Source organism: Equus przewalskii, chromosome 31 (assembly GCF_037783145.1).
Source record: "Equus przewalskii isolate Varuska chromosome 31, EquPr2, whole genome shotgun sequence".
NCBI lineage: Eukaryota > Metazoa > Chordata > Mammalia > Perissodactyla > Equidae > Equus > Equus przewalskii.
Genome location: NC_091861.1, coordinates 3,318,230 through 3,336,353, shown reverse-complemented (window position 1 = coordinate 3,336,353; position 18,124 = coordinate 3,318,230). Strand labels below are relative to the sequence as shown.

Genomic DNA, 18,124 nt, shown 5'->3' with positions numbered 1-18,124 from the left:
GGTTTCAATCAATAAAGTCACTGTAACTCCACGACACACACGCATACAAGCAGGTAGGAGCCTAACTAAATGGTGAGCATCTCCAGAGATAACACTTTCTGGGTTTAAGTTTCTCGATCTCGGCACTATTGACATCCTGGGCTGGAAAATTCTTTGTTGTGGGGGCTGTCCTGTGCATTACAGGATGCTTAGCAACATCTCTGGCCTCCACCCACTAGATGCTAATAGCACCCCTTCCCCAATTGTCATAATCAAAACTGTCTCTAGACATTGTCAAATGGCCCCTGGGAGACCAAAATGCCCCCAGTGTAAAAACATGGAAGCTGACTTTCAGGACAACCCTCCAATGGGAAATTCTCAAACCCTTATTTAGGATGACATCGTAAAGCGCCGTTTACTTCACCAACATCAGACAACTGTCAGCTCCAAGGACTCACTGACGGCTTTTAGCACGCCAGGACGCAGTCGACAGCTGCGCAGAGACCGGTGCAGGCGCGAACTTCATCTGCTGCTATCTTTATCACCTAAGCGGTGGCGTCTCCCATTGAGCCCTCCAATGACAGCCTGTTCAGGCTGAGGCTGCCTGCTAAGGCAAAACATCCAGCGGCATCAAGCTCCAGAACTACTGAAGTGGCCCAGTCGGTGGTTGTGTTCCTGGCAGTGCCAACCAATCTGATTTTATGATTTCTCCCAATAAAAATCTTTTTTTAAACAAAATAGGCTAAGGGAAAGCATGCTTTCTGGTAAAACAAATCGCACATACACCCCATCACCACCACAGGAAAAACACTAGCAAAAGCAATATTGCGAGGTCTACAGATGAGATCCTACAGGCTGCACAATTACCCCAAAAATGTTCGAAACTCTTTGTAAGTAAAAAAGAGTGCCCATTTAAGCTTAAGAGGTTAGTTATAAGAATAATTTCATCTTTCAGCGCAATGTTTCTAGAACTTTTGTTTTAACTATGCTGTTAAATGCTATATATGCTTGCTACCTTCCAAAGACCACAAGGAGTTGGTGTCAATGCGACATCTTCCAAGAGTAAATATCAGGGGTAAGCATCCCATTTTTTTAAACAAACTTGTAGGGCACTACTTCTAGAGGAGATGCTTTAGCAGTAGGAATCTCTCCATGGTTCTGTTATTTATTGTATATGTGGAAGGGGGAAAAAGAACAAACCGCATAGTCCCAACTCCTTACACAGTCGAAGCTGGTTCTACCTTAGCTTGGTTTGGATCAACCTAGCCTGGATATCCCCAGAACTGCGATTCAAATGCCCTGAGGTTGAGCGGAATGAATTCCCGCTGAAAAGCCCTGGCACTGGCGCACACAGAGATGACAAGCAAGGCTCACTTTCACGACACCCTTCCTTTCTCTCCAAGCTTCAGGCTCCCCTGGTCCTTTCCAATCCACGTCCTATATTCTTAACCAACCCAAAGTCTTTCCAGCCTTTCTACGATAATTGGAATAAGGTCAGGAGGTATGTGTGTAATCAGCACATAGAAATATCGGTCCTAATTTTTTCACCTATCCTATTTCCTACTGGATATATGTACATGTATATGCGTGCGCACATTGACATCCCCACTCAGAAGGGTGAGTGCTTGCTCAGCTTACTTTAGGAAAGTAAAACATATCTGATGACATGATTTGGGAATGAGATAAATACTTTTTTACTACAGGGAAATTTTTTAAAACACTACCGACCAAAAAAATTAAAAACTCTTGAAAAATTGATCTGGCTCTTTTATAAAACATATGAAGTGATGTACACAAAAACCAGAGAGTCAAGTGTAATACAAGTCAATTAGCATAAAAGAAAATGAGTCCATTTTCTTTTTGATTCTATACAATTTAATTATTTCATTGTACACTTTTTAAATTCCCTGGGCATCTAGCGCATCCTGGGTTTTATACACGGACAAAACTGCTCTGCTGGAGACAGTCAAGTTCAACAGTAGTTCCCTTTCAAACTAATCCATGATTGTTTAAGAACTGTAAGGAGTCTGTTTCATTTTTTATCTCATACATTATTTTTATTACAAATTCACTGACATCACTGTGGACCCAGCATGTCCTTGGGCTTTACCCACTCATCAAACTGCTCCGCCGTGAGATAGCCAAGCTCCACGGCAGTTGCCTTTAAGGTTGACCCATTCTTGTGTGCCGTCTTAGCAATCTTTGCTGCCTTGTCATACCCTGAAGAAAAAATCAAGAGGCAATTAAGAGTTAGGAGTGAAATTTGGTTTTTTAAAGCAAAAGGTATTGATATTGATACTCTTAAGTAACATTTTTTAATCTTAAAAATATTTAACAGTGATTATCTTGATAGTTGTCATTTCTTATATAGAATAAATCCTTTACTTTTCTTAAGTAATAAAGACTTAAACATACCTCACTTTCTACAAAAGATTCATTTCCAAACAGAAATTGCCTACTCACTCAGATATTTTCACAGGGGAAATAAAACGAAAACACTACAGCAGCAAGACATAAAAATATACATCTGAGTAATATAAATAAGTGTTGTTTCAGACAACATGTTTAACCAGAACCAATTCTCTTTCTAACAAAGCACTAAAAAGCTCAACGCTGCAGCACTACGGAAAACCGGCACTGCGTGCCAAGGACCAAGGAGGACGGCAGCCTTCTCCCGAGAGGGGGTCGGCGGGGCGCTGGGGGGAGCCACCTCCAGAGCCGCTGCTGACAGCTCCTCCCTGCTCAGCACTGCACACCCTGCTCTTCCCAGACACACAAGGATACAGGCGGGGAAGTTTCAGCATAAAGACATCCTTGTCCACCAGATCACAGCTGTACCATTTACTTTGGAGTTACATGCTTTTAGAATTAATAAAGGAGCAGGGAAGTTCTGCAAGTTGTCTTGATTTAATGTAATTTAAAAAAAAGTCAGAGTGGAATCACTGGATCATACGGCTAGTTCTATTTTTCATTCCTCAAGGAAACTCCATACTGTTTTCCACAGTGGCTACACCAATTTACACTCCCACAACAGTGCATTCTTTTCTCCACATCTGCGCCAACACTTCTTATTTCTTGTCTTTTTGATGACAGCCATTCTAACAGGTGTAAGGTGATGTCTCATTGTGGTTTTGATTTGCATTTCCTGATGATTAGTGATGTTGCAACCTAAGTGTCCATCAATAGATGAATGGATAAAGAAGATGTGGTGTATAGACATAAACAAGGAATATTACTCAGCCATAAAAAAGAATGAAAGCTTGCCATTTGTGACAACATGGATGGATCTAGAGGGCATTATGCTAAGTGAAAAAACTCAGACATACAAAGAATAATATTGTATGAAAAATCTAGTGAATAAACAAAACAAAACAGAAACAGACTCATCCATACAGAGAACAAATGGGGGGTTGCCAGAGGGGAGGGGGTTGCGGGGAAGGGTGAGATAGGTGAAGGGGATTAAGAGGTACGAACGTCCAGTCCTCAGTCAGTGAGTCGTGGGGATGTAACGCACAACATGGGGAATACAGTCAACAATATTGTAATAACTTTGTATGATGACAGATGGCTACCAGTCTTACCAGGGGGATCACTCTGTAACGTATGTAAATACTGAATCACTATGTTGTACACTTGAAACTAATAAAATATTGCATGTCAACTATACTTCAGCAATCAAAAAAAATATATGTCAGAAGGCAAAAGAAAGAACAGAAAAAGTGAAAATGAAACCAATGAAGGAGGAAGAAAAAAACACCCTAAGATCAGAAGACTGTGATGAGAGGGAAGAAGCCAGCTGAGGCACTGTGATCATCAACCAAGCAAGACACCATGTGTCAGAATGCAGTTATCAACCACCCACGAAACAAATTACGGGCATAGTCACTTTCATTACTTAACTGAATTTGTGAATTCCAAACATGCTGAAAAGGGCACTTACCGATCAGAGTAACTTTGAGAAAGAATTCTCACATTAAACCTTTGGGGTCAATATTAGATATTCCGTCATTTTTTGTTAAAGATGACAGGGAAGTCTGAGCATTATGCTGACCACCTTCAGTTCTCTTCTCCAATGACCAATCAGCCGGTTACACACGAGCACAAACAGGGCCCCGGCTGTGGCGTTGCGAGGCTCCTGCCGTCACTGTAAGGTGCCATGTGCCCGCTTGTCCCTGCAGGGCCTTTACCTCACGTTCAATTGATAAGACTTATCAATCCCTCAGTTTCAGGAGCACCTCTAATCTAAATGTTTTGGCAACAAGTTCTGAAGTACAGATGTGATGAAACATCCGTCACACGAGGTTTTGGGTTCCTCCAGCTGAATGCTGACGTACAATAATTTTAAAAGGATCAAAATACCATGACCAATCTCAATACTACACCAAAAAGCAGGTGTCACACTGGGCTCAGAGCCACCTGAAGGGGTCAAATGAGCTTCAACTTCATGAAACTGAAATTGAAGCAGATGTGAAGCCAAGAACATAAAATCTGCTTGAAAGTTCAGGATTACAGAAGCAAGAACGTTTTAAAGCAGTCACCAAATCACGCCAAATGGCTGCACCATGCCTTGTTCTAGCGTAGAAAATCGAAGAGCATGTTCACAGCCTCGACTGAGCAGTAAGGAGACGGTGGGAAAAGGCTGCTGACCAGCATAACATAATGCAGCGAACGCCTCCAAACAGTGTACTTAATAGCCACTAGGGCCCGTCTACAATCCAAGTCGATACGTTTGAATTTACATAATGAAATATTTACAATTCTAGAAAAGGCTTGCAATACAAAAGCCATGGTTTTAGATAAAATATTTGCATTGCCCCCCTTTCTCTACAAGCAATGAATATTTAACACTTTTTCCTTTGTTTTAATTGGTAACTTTCCATTTCTGAATTGAATGAAACAACAGAAACAAAGCGCAGCAGAGCATCTGGATAAGGCAGAAAGTGAATTCATTCCCACTGCTAACCACCCAGTGCCCCCTAGTGACATGACCAACGGGAGGACCTTTCCCAAGTATCTCCCTGAATACGAAGCATCTGGATTCCATTAAAATTAAAATAAATTTGAACTACTACTTCTGAATTTACCACATTTCTTATAAAATGAAACATAATCAATCTTTTGAAAGAACTATGACACCATAAAAGTTATACATATATACTCTTTTAACACAATTTCAAATATTTTAAACAGGTTTTACTGAAACAGTGTCCAAAAGGAATCTGTTGTTCACAAACACTGACCCAGTAGCCTCAAATGTTTTTCAGTTTTATTTTGTATTCAAAATAACTATTATTCCTAAAAACCCTTACCTATATGAGGATTAAGAGCTGTCACCAACATCAGGGATTCGCTCATGAGCTTGCTGATCCTCTCCGTGTTGGCCTGGATTCCCACCACGCAGTTTTCTGTGAAGGAAACTGCCGCATCCCCCAGCAGTCTGGCTGAGTGTAACACATTTTTAATCTATGGCAGAGACAAAGAGAATTATTAAGCCTAACATTTTTTTGTGTTCGATAACTTATATTATTTGCTGTTCATCAATGAACATATAACTTGATAAACACACAGTATTCCCACAACTTGTAAGGCACCATACCCAAGAAAACAAGCATGAAAAGAAATTATGAACATCTGAGGACACAGAAATCTAAGAGGTGAAAAGCCATAAATATAAATAACTAAAACACAATACGGCCTGTGGTGTTATAAAACACAGGTCCGAAATGTTAGAGAGCACAGAGACAGAGAAATTAACTCCAGGTGGGTGCACTGGTGAAGTTCCATTTGCTGGAGAGGACTTCAACAGCCGGAGATGGAAAAGGAATCCTCCGTGCAGAGGAAGGGAAGCAAAGACGCAGAGGTCAGAAAGCCCCGTGTGCGCAAGGCCATCAGCGAAGGCCGAGCTCCCAGCTCTTAACGATCACCACCGTTTTAGCCACGGTCACTTTAAAATAACAATATTTAAAACCAGTGTGAAATCAACTAGTTTACTCCAACATTTTTTTTCCTTTTGGTAACATTTCCACTATGTATAAAGATATATCCACAACCTAATCTCTTTTGGTCTAAAACTCCAGGGTCTGAAAACTATACTCCCAACAATGGACTCTAGTAGAAGGGACAGAACTTCAAGGTTTAATTTGATGCTAATGACTTTATCATAAGGCAAAGTGATTATCTTGATGTATTTTGTATTAAAGACAAAAAACAGATTTTTGTTTTTAAAAAAAAAAGATCACGAAGACATTTGTTATGCACCGTTATTTGCCAGGCAGCTGGTGTTCTCTGTCTGGAATCTGACCTGAAAGTGTCTTACGGGTCTGAGCTCTGCTTTGGTCTGTCTTCTGTTTTCCACTACAATGTACATTCCAGGAGGGCAAAAAGTCTGTCCTGTTTATTGTTCTATCATCAGCACTCAGTACAGTGTCTGATACAGACTAGCGCTCAATAAATATTTGACGAATACACTGAATGAACACACTTAACATCTGTCATTTGAGTGTTCTTATCAAATTAAAATCAGACTTTATACCAGATACAAACTGGAAGTAAGCCTCCAGCATATTTCAGATACAACACTTCACACAAATCAAGGACTCCAAATGCCGTCAGCTCCACTTTCTGAAGCTGGGAACCCTGGATGAAAGATGACGCCATCCTGGTCCATCTTCACAAAGGTGAAGGAACAAGAACAGTTTTAGAGGACACAATAACGTTTTCCAGGTATGCAGATGAGGTGAAACCAATGAAAACCCTGAGACGGGGAGAGACGAGAACTGCAGAGAAAGTGCGGAGGAAACCGAGGACGGAGAGCATCTCCGGAGCAGCGTCAGGTCAGACGTTGGTAGAGCCACGGCAGGTCTGCTGGACAGAGGAGGTCACAAGCACTGCGAGAGCGACTCAAGCGTGAGCGGAGGAGAGACTGCTGCGCGAGGGAAAGCGCATCTGGGCTATTCTTGCGCGAAGTCTGCCGCTGGAGGGAAGAAGGTGGCAGCAGCACAAGGGGACGGGGTTGAGGGAGGGCTTATTGTTTTAAACTGAGGAGACTTGAACTTATTTCTAGCCACTGGCATCCTCAGCGGCGAGGGACAAGGAAGGAACCCAGGCTCTACTTCCAGAATTTTTCTTCCTAATAAAAGAAAGGAAACTACCAAATTACTTCAGCTAAAAGTCACCTAATTAAATATCCAAGATAATCCTCTAACATTAATATATGCTTGACCTCCACTTGCTACTTATGTGTCACTCAAGTACCCAATGCGGAATCTCTAGAAACCTCTATGAAAGACAAAAACCAAGACAATTAGCCTTCAGTCAAAAACAATTAAAAATCAAACTTAAAGCTTACCATCATTGGCTTGAAAACATTCAACTCAAAATGTCCATTGCTGCCTCCAACGGTAACAGCGACGTGGTTCCCCATGACTTGGGCTGCAACCATGGTCATGGCTTCACACTGGGTAGGGTTCACCTTGCCTTCAAGAAAACCAACAGGGAAAGATCCCACATCAAACACTCATGGCTTCAAGGATCAGGTAAGATTAGGTTTTACGCCAAATAATCAAGAAAGGATGGAAAGCTAACCCCATTAAATAAAGTAAGACATAATAAAGCAAGGCCGAGCCACCAGTGCTGATTAACAAAACCAGCCAACCAAGGGAAGCGGGACGAGGAGCCACAAACTGAATCATCCAACGGCTAATGAGTACAGCTACACATTAAACACAGTGCTCTCCACCTTCATGGCTTTCACTAATTCTAGAAATACCTATGGAGCCAGGCACTGAATATACAACGTTGAGTGAGGAAGATGCAGACCCTGCCCTCGCAGAACCTGGAAGCTGAGGAGAGCTGCTCAATCACAACGGACAAGCAGTCAACACAGAGCCGTGCAGGTGGCCATGGGAGCACTCACAAGAGGCACCCACTGACGCCTGCAAGGCTTCTCAGGGGGGCTGACACGAAGCTGGAATTCTATTCATCATGAGTCTCCAGAACCCAGCACCCTGGGAACACTCCTCCGACAAGCTCAAGTTGGAACCAAACATCCCAGATTCTCTGTCAGCACAAGGCAACACACTGAGAAGATTATTTCCTTATCTGTGACGCTGCATTTCTCTTCTCCAGGCAATCACTCTGAATTTGCAATCAACTAAAATCACGTCATTTTTCAACATGAAGTACTTTAAAACAGATCTCTTCTTATTCTACACACACGCGGATTTAAAAGAATCTACAGTCAGATCTTTCTCTTTCACCATTGGAAGTCACCTCGTTAGTTTCAGTCCAACCTAGAGAGGGCTTCATGAATCTCGATTCTGTCTTCTCAGCTTCGTCATCCACCAGTATGATCAGCACGCATTCTCTGCCCTTAGCCTCAGTCAGCAGTAACATGGTGAAGGGACAGAGCCCTTCAGCTTGGACCAAGATAGGCTCCCGTCTGAAGTCACCACCTTAGTCACTCCTTGAACGGCACTGTTCACCCAGCCACATTCATCTGACAGCACTGCTCACACTTCTCCACTGGATTCAGTGAACATCGTGTGAGTCTGTAAATGACTTGCTAGGATCCAGACATCAAATGTCCGTGTCATTTCCCCCATCTCACAGGCCAAAACTCAAAGCAAAAAATGAAATAAGAGGCATTTGGTATAACTCGTTTTTTTGGGGGGGAAGATTAGCCCTGAGCTAACATCTGCTGCCAATCCTCCTCTTTCTGCTGTGGAAGATTGGCCCTGAGTTAACATCTGTGCCCATCTTCCTCTTCTATTTTATATGTAGGACACCTGCCACAGCATGGCTTGATGAGCAATGCTAGGGCCATGCCCAGGATCTGAACTGGTGAATCCCGGGGCTGCCAAAGGCAGAGCACGAACTTTACCACTATACCATCAGGCTGGCCTCAGCCATACTGATCTGTTTCCCCATCCCGAGGAACATTAGCCCTGAGCTAACAGCTGCTAATCTTCCTCTTTTTTCTGAAGAAGACTGGCCCTGAGCTAACATCCGTGCCCATCTTCCCCTACTTTATATGTGGGATGCCTGCCACAGGATGGCTTGCCAGGCGGTGCCATGTCCGCACCTGGGATCTGAACCAGCAAACCCCAGGCCGCCAAAGCGAAATGTGCACGCTTAACCGCTGCATTTTATGCAATCATTTTAATGGCCTGTTCTAGAACTCTTTTTGCTTTTGATTGTGAAAGGCAGAACTATTCCATATTTCCTAATGTGGAAATTAAAACACATGCTGCTAACTAAAATTCTTTTATCCTATATTAGTGGGTGATATTCCTAGAAGTTCTAATGAAAAGGGGCCCACAAAGACATTCTGGAATCCATGTGCTGCACCTGTCCCCATCATCTCTGGAGCACGTTAAACAAAAGGAGACATGCTCCATCAGTGAGAATGCCTGGGTTCTAGTCAGCCTCCTGTTCTCACATTGACCAGCTGTGTGATTACCTGGCATAATACTGCTTCCTGGTTCATTTTCAGGCAAGATCAGTTCTCCCAGACCGGAGCGAGGACCAGAACCCAGAAATCGAATATCATTTGCTATCTTCATCAGACTGCAAGCGGTAGTGTTCATGGCTCCACTGAGTTCAACCAAAGCATCATGAGCAGCCAGAGCTTCAAATTTATTCGGAGCTGTGACGAAGGGCAAGCCTGGGAAAAAAGATAACTTACAGGAGTTAATAGGTAAAAGTACATGTTTTCCTAGTATCAACGAGTTAAAAAGAAAGTTCCAGTATATGAAAAGCAAAAACAGAACAAAATAAAAATTTTACTTCAGGAAAAATGTGTAGGACTCAAGCTTTGTCTACATTTCTTTAAGAAGTCCTCAAGGAGCACAAAGAATCTGGTGATAGATACTAGCACATATAAAGGATGCAAAACTAAGTACCATAAATATGTTGAAAGAAAAAAACAGTAGCTGCCTGCAAACACACGTGTATGACACCAGACGGCTCCCGAGTGAAGATGAAGACCAGGTAAATCACTCCGCTTTACCCCACACTCCTTTCCCAGCGCAACTTTTCCCTCATCTTAGGCTGTTCCACTCTCTCCTCTGGCCGGGGGCCCACAAGATTCCGAGAGTGTAAGAGCCAAAATGAGTCGGACATTCTCAGCCAACCTCTCCCATGTTCAAAATTTTAAAGATCCACATATTCTAAATCCTATAATACAGTTCTTCTCGATTAAAATTTGATCAAAAAACAAATCGCTGCTAGTAAGCAGTAAGGAGCACTGTATAATTATCTCTCCAATCATCCTTTGCTAATATCTGCACCTTAATAAGAGTTTTCTGAAGATAACTTGTCTCTGATAATAGTTATCCTGATCGAGAGCATGTATTCTACTAAGGGAAAGACAGGATTCAAAAAGGTCACTAACTCAAAGAAATATCTCAGCATGCCACAGTAAAAAAAGAAATTAAGTCTGTCAGTATCTGTAACATATTTATCACTCAAAAGAATTTCCCAACCATCAGTTGATTCTGCCTGCTTTGAAAAGGAGCATCAGAGAGAAAAAGAGAAAACAACTGAATAGTACCAGATAATAAACAAAGCTAGCATTTGGTGATTTTAAACACAGGCTACATGAACTCACAGATGGAAAACTTTTAAAAAACACAAGGATAAAAATTACAACTTCTGAAATAGAAGCAAAACATGTTTGATGGGAAAATATTACTTTTAACTTTAAATTCACAAGAACTCAAAGCAGAAATACCTAGAAACTATATGGACTAGTATAACGAAAACGAGTAATAGTTCACATTATCACTGACCTGTGAGTGCAGCCACTTTGGCAGCAACCTTTTCTGCAAAGCCAATTCTAGTATTCAAACCAGTACCGACAGCAGTGCCTCCAGCTGCGAGCTCATAGATTCTCGGCATGGCAGCTTGTATTCTCGTCGTTGCATACTTCACTTGTTGAACATAACCGCTAAATTCCTGAAAAGAGAAGGAAATCAAGGTGAGAATATATAATTTCCCAATGGCTTACTAAACGCATTGACAGAAGTTTTTAAAAATATGTTTCAGGTACTAAATTATAAGCTATTCAAGTGTTATTTATACTATTCTAATTCATACGATAAGCAAAGTAGAATGAGCAAAGGGAAGAATGAGGATTTATAAACTTATAAGATGGGACAAGGCCATTGATGATAACATGCAGCCTGTTTACTATCTAGTCTTTTAATGGAAAGCAAAGAAAAACAACATAGGAAACACACTTTAAAAAAGAACAACTTTACTAGATTAAATTATTGGTTTAATTGCAAGTGATTTCTTATTTTCTGGTGTATCCCAGACAACTTTGAGAAAGAAAAATAACTGAATCTTCCCAAGAAAAACACAAACACAGAAATATTCTCCATACAATTTCAGTTTAAAAACCTGACAGGGAACATGAGGACATTTTACAAGGACTCAAGAAGTTAAATGAGTCACTGAACAGCACAAGAAGCTAGCAGCGTAGAAGACCACAGCTTCAAGACACATTTTAATTCTGTTATTAACATCATACTGCTTCCCAACATATGATGAACTTTAAATAAGGTAACCACAGAATATATGTTTTGAACATAGCAAGGGCCCTATTAAGAATTAATAGACAGGAGTGACATCAGCAACATGGCGGAGTGAGCTCCCCTGGCACTCTCTCCCCTCCAAATTACAACCAAAAGGAGCAACTGCATTCCAACCAAAAACATCCTAATAGCACAGAAATCATCAGAGACCCACAGCAGCCAAATGACGGAGGGCAGAGAGGCTGGAGCTGCCCTCAGAGGAGCTGGAACTGGGTAAGAGAGAACTTCACTCCCTCCCCTAGAGACTGGGATCGCTGCTGTGGGTGAGGGAAGCAGCAGGGTAGGGGCCACAGTCCAGGGTATCATCTATGACTCCCACCGCCCATGCAGTGGAAACTCTCTAATGGGGGAAAGCTTTCACATGCGGGGACCCCATCAAGCCAGGGCCCCAGGAAACCAGAGAGCGAGAGCTGATCCGAATCCAGGTTGGGGCATGATAGAAAGTGCCCCTCCTCCCCCAACCCACACTGCACACCGCCATTGGGCTTAAGGCAGACGGCTGAGAATGTGCTGCTCTCGACCCCCATCTAGTGGCGACAGGATGTAACTGCAATTGAATAATAGCATTATGCGCAAAAACCTCTCCTCTACTATCCAGCAATTTATAAAAGCTCCAGACCAAAAGGAAAACAATAAAAACACAGAATTACGTCCTGAGGACTTGGAAATAGGTAAACTAAGTGACAAGGAATTCAGAATAGCCATCATCAAAAAACTCAATGAGGTAAAGGGAAATATAGAGAAACAAGTCAACGAGTTCTGGAGTTACTTCACAAAAGAGACTGAAACTATAAAGAAGAATCAATCAGAAATACCAGAGATGAAAAATACAGTGGATCAGATAAAACAGAGCACGGACTCCCTGAATGCCCATGTAGACAGCAAGAGGAGCAAATTAGCATAATCAAAGATAGGGAGGTTGAATGGCTCCAGACAGAGGAAGAAAGAGAACTAAGAATTAAAAAAACGGAAGAAAACCTTAGAGAAATAGACGACTCAATGAGAAAATGCAATTTAGGAAACATCGGTGTTCCTGAGGGCGTGGAAAAGGAAAATGGAGCAGAAAGTGTGCTCAAGAACACAATAGCAGACAACTTTCCAAATCTAGGGATTGAGGAAGAAGTGTGTGTGGAGGAAGCTTTCAGATCTCCTAGATTTGTCAACGTAAAAAGACCTACTGCAAGGCATATAGCAGTAAAAATGGCAAAAATGAATGACAAAGAAAGAATACTCAGGGCAGCAAGGCAGAAGAAAATAACCTACAACGGAACCCCTATCAGACTTTCAGCAGATTTCTCTACAGAAAACTTACAAGCTAGGAGAGATTGGAGTGACATATTCAAAACTTTAAAGGATAAAAATCTTATGCCAAGAATACTCTATCCAGAAAAAATATCCTTCAGATATGAGGGAGAAATTAAATCTTTTCCAGACAAACAAAGGCTAAGGGACTTTTTAGCCACGAGACTCCCGCTACAAGAAATCCTCAAGAAGGTCCTCATACCTGAAAAAAGAAAAAAAGGCAGAAAGGGGTCACAAAACACAGAGTAAGGGGACAAATAGATAGAACCAGAATAGGATAGCAAATATTCAACTATAGCATTAGGATAAAGGGAAGGAAATCACCAAAGCAAAGACAATCTTATCACTCTCACCACAAACTCACAACACAAGTTGGAATAACAGATGAAAATAATAATTTAGGAGGGGAGAAGGAAAGGGACTGAATCAGTTTAGGCTAAGGAAGTAAGAGACCACCAGAAAATGGACTAGGTTATGCACGAGATTCTGAATACAAACTGCACAGTAGCCATTAAACTAAAAAACAGAACAGAGACACAAAACATAAATAAGGAAAAAGCTAAGAAACCCAGCGTAAGAAAATTCAGGAGTCAATGGGTAGGCTAAAACACACAGGACGGGAAACAAAGGAAACACAGGAAAATCAGAAAATGAGCAACAGAATGATGGCATTAAGCCCTCATGCATCAATAATCACCCTCAATGTAAACAGACTGAACTCTCCAATAAAAAGACACAGAGAGGCGGGGCTGGCCCCGTGGCCAAGTGGTTGAGTTCGTGCACTCCGCTGCAGGCGGCCCAGTGTTTCGTTGGTTCGAATCCTGGGTGCGGACATGGTACTGCTCGTCAAGCCACGCTGAGGCAGCATCCCACATGCCACAACTAGAAGGACCAACAACGTAGAATTTACAACTATGTACTGGGGGGCTTTGGGGAGAGAAATGAAAAAAAATAAAATAAAATCTTCAAAAAAAAAAAAGACAGACAGGCAAAATGGATTAAAGAATAAGATCCAACAATTTGTTGCCTCCAGGAAACACACCTCACCTCCAAGGACAAACACAGGCTCAGAGGGAAGGGGTGGAAGACAATACTCCAAGCTAAAAGCAAACAAAAGAAAGCAGGTGTCACAATACTTATATCAGGGAAAAGAGATTTCAAGATAAGGCAGGTGAAGAGAGACACAGAGGGCCAATATATAGTAATCAAAGGGACACTTCATCAAGAAGACATAACGCTTATAAATATCTACGCACCAGACACAGGAGCACCGAAGTTCATAAAGCAACTACTAACAAACCTAAAAGAAGATAACAAAAATAACACAATAATAGTAAGGGACCTCAATACCCTACTCACATCAATGGACAGATCATCCAGACAGAAAATCAACAAGGAAACAGTGGAGCTAAACGAAAAGCTAAAACAGTTGGACTCAATAGACATATATAGAACACTCCATCCAAAAACAGCAGAATACACATTCTTCTCAAGCATGCATGGAACATTCTCAAGGATAGACCATATGTTGGGAAACCAGGCAAGCCTCTACAAATTTTAAAAAATTGAAAAAATAACAAGCATCTTCTCCAATCATAATGCTATGAAGCTAGAAATTAATTGCAAGAAAAAAGCTGAGAAAGGCACAAGGATGTGGAGACTAAACAATATGCTATTGAACAAGCAATGGATCATTGAAGAAATAAAAGAAGAAATCAAAAAATACCTGGATACAAATGAAAATGAAAACATGCCATACCAACTCATACGGGATGCAGCAAAAGCTGTATTAAGAGGAAAATTCATCACAATACAGACACATCTTAACAAACAAAAAAAATCCCAAATCAGCAATCTTAAACTACACCTAACTGAATTAGAGAAAGCACAAACAAAGCCCAAAGTCAGCAGAAGGAAAGAAATAATAAAAATCAGCAGAAATAAATGCCATTGAAACAAAAAAGGCAGTGGAAAGGATCAATGAAACAAAGAGCTGATTCTTTGAGAAGATAGATAAAATTGATAAACCCCTAGCCAAAGAAAAAAAGAGAGAAAGCTCAAATTAACAGAATCAGAAATGAAAGAGGAGAAATAACAGACTCCACAAAAATACAATGGATTATGAAAGAATACTATGAAAAACTATATGCCAACAAAATGGATATCCTAGAGGAAATGGATAAATTCTTGGATTCCTACAATCTCCCAAAGCTTAGTCAAGAAGAAGCAATTTGAACAGACCAATCACAAGGAAAGAGATTGAAACAGCAATCAAAAGCATCCCAAAGAATAAAACCCCAGGACCAGATGGCTTTCCTGGGGAATTCTACCAAACTTTCAGAGAGGATTTAATAGCTATCCTTTTCAAGCTATTCCAAAAAATTAGGGAGGATGGAACACTTCCTAACACATTCAATGAGGCCAACATCACGCTGATACCAAAGCCTGACAAAGATAGCACAAAAAAGGAGAATTACAGGCCAATATCACTGATGAACATAGATGCAAAAACTCTCAACAAAATTTTGGCAACCCGAATCCAGCAATTCATCAAAAGGATCATACATCATGATCAGGTCGGATTCATATCAGGGACACAGGGATGGTTCAACATCCGCGAATCAAGCAACGTGATACACCACATCAACAAATTGAGGAATAAAAACAACATGATCATCTCAATAGTTGCAGATAACTATTTGACAAGATCCAACAGCCATTTATGATAAAAACTCTGAACAATATGGGGATAGAAGGGAACTACCTCAACATAATGAAGGCCATGTATGACAAACCCACAGCCAACATCATACTCAACGGGCAAAAACTGAGTGACATCCCCCTGAAAAGAGGAACGAGACAAGGATGCCCTCTATCACCACTCTTATTTAACATAGTACTGGAGGTTTGGGCCAAGAAATTAGGCCAGAGAAAGGAATGAAAGGAATCACATAGGGAGGGAAGAAGTGAAACTCTCACTGTTTGCAGACAACATGATCTTATATATAGAAAACTCCAAAGAATCCATTGGAAAACTTTTAGAAGTAATCAACAACTACAGCAAAGTTGCAGGGTATAAAATCAATTTACACAAATCAGTAGCATTTCTATACTCTAATAATGAACTAACAGAAAAAGAACTCAAGAACACAATACCATTCACAATCGCTACAAAAAGAATAAAATACCTCGGGGTGAATTTCACTAAGGAAGTGAAAGACTTATACAACGAAAACTACAAGACTTTTCTGAAAGAAATAGACGACGACATAAAGAGATGGAAAGACATTCCATGTACATGGATTGGAAGAATAAACATAGTTAAAAAAAGTCCATTCTACCTAAAGCAATCTACAGATTCAACGCAATCCCAATCAGAATCCCAATGACATTCTTTACAGAAATAGAACAAAGAATCCTAAAATTCATATGGGGCAACAAAAGACCCCGAATTGCTAAAGCAATCCTGAGAAAAAAGAACAAAGCTGGAGGCATCACAATCCCTGACTTCAAAACATACTACAAAGCTACAGTAATCAAAACAGCATGGGACTGGTATAAAAACAGGTGCGCAGATCAATGGAACAGAATTGAAAGCCCAGAAATAAAACCACACATCTATGGACAGCTAATCTTTGACAAAGGAGCTGAGGGCATACAATGGAGAAAAGAAAGTCTCTTCAACAAATGGTGCTGGGAAAACTGGAAAGCCACATGTAAAAGAATGAAAATTGACCATTCTTTTTCACCATTCACCAAAATAAACTCAAATTGGATCAAAGACCTAAAGCTGAGACCTGAAACCATAAGGCTTCTAGAAAAAAACATAGGCACTACACTCTTTGACATCAGTATTAAAAGGATCTTTTCAGACACCATGTCTTCTCAGACAAGGGAAACAATAGAAAGAATAAACAAATGGGACCTCATCAGACTAAAGAGCTTCTTCAAGGCAAATGAAAACAGGATTGAAACAAAAAAACAACCCACTAACTGGGAAAAAATATTTGCAAGTCATACATCTGACAAAGGCTTAATATCCATAATATATAAAGAACTCACACAACTCAACAACAAAAAGTCAAACAACCCGATCAAAAAATGGGCTGGAGACATGAACAGACATTTCTCCAAAGAAGATATACTGATGGCCAATAGGCACATGAAAAGATGCTCATCATCGCTGATCATCAGGGAAATGCAAATCAAAACTACACTAAGATATCACCTTACACCCGTTAGAATGACAAAAATATCTAAAACTAATAGCAACAAATGCTGGAGAGGTTGCAGAGAAAAAGGCACCCTCATACACTGCTGGTGGGAATGCAAACTGGTGCAGCCACTATGGAAAACAGTATGGAGATTCCTCAAAAAATTAAAAATAGAACTACCATACGATCCAGCCATCCCACTACTGGGTATTTATCCAAAGAGCTTGAAGTCAGCAATCCCAAAAGTCCTGTGCACCCCAATGTTTATTGCAGCACTGTTTACAATAGCCAAGACGTGGAAGCAACCTAAGTGTCCAGCAACAGACGAATGGATAAAGAAGATGTGGTACATATATACAATGGAATACTACTCAGCTGCAAAAGAGAACAAAATCATTCCATTTGCAATAACATGGATGGACCTTGAGGGAATTATGTTAAGTGAAATAAGCCAGCGAGAGAAAGATAATCTGTGTATGACTCCACTCATATGAGGAATTTAAAATTATGGACTAAGAACAGTTTAGTGGATACCAGGGGAAAGGTGGGGTGGGGGGTGAGCACAAAGGGTGAAGTGGTGCACCTACAACATGACTGACAAACATTAATGTACAACTGAAATTTCACAAGATTGTAACCTATCAATAACTCAATAAAAAAAATAAAAAAAAAAATGGGCAGGAGACATGAACAGACATTTGTCCAAAGAAGATATTTGGGTGGCCAACAGGCACATGAAAAGATGTTCATCATCGCTGATCATCAGGGAAATGCAAATCAAAACTACACTAAGATATCACCTTACACCCATTAGAATGATAAAAATAACCAAAACAAATAGTAACAAATGTTGGAGAGGTTGTGGAGAAAAAGGAACCCTCATACACTGCTGGTGGGAATGCAAACTGGTGCAGCCACTATGGAAAACAGTATGGAGATTCCTCAAAAAAATTAAAAATAGAACTACCATACGATCCAGCTATCCCACTACTGGGTATCTATCCAAAGAACCTGAAATCAGCAATTCCAAAA

At 40.8% G+C, this 18,124-nt stretch overlaps 1 protein-coding gene across 1 annotated transcript in view; it reads right to left on the bottom strand.

Moving 5' to 3' along the window:
* Positions 1 to 2,014: 2,014 nt before the first annotated feature.
* The window catches only part of FH (fumarate hydratase), a 33,855-nt gene continuing 17,745 nt past the window's right edge, over positions 2,015 to 18,124 (bottom strand). Inside the window, exons 6-10 of the mRNA XM_070602320.1 lie at positions 10,770 to 10,935; positions 9,440 to 9,643; positions 7,328 to 7,455; positions 5,289 to 5,442; positions 2,015 to 2,199 (exon numbers count right to left, since the gene is read on the bottom strand). Coding sequence (XP_070458421.1) covers positions 2,057 to 2,199; positions 5,289 to 5,442; positions 7,328 to 7,455; positions 9,440 to 9,643; positions 10,770 to 10,935 — 795 coding nt within the window. The 3' untranslated portion in view covers positions 2,015 to 2,056. The remainder of the gene's footprint in view (positions 2,200 to 5,288; positions 5,443 to 7,327; positions 7,456 to 9,439; positions 9,644 to 10,769; positions 10,936 to 18,124) is intronic.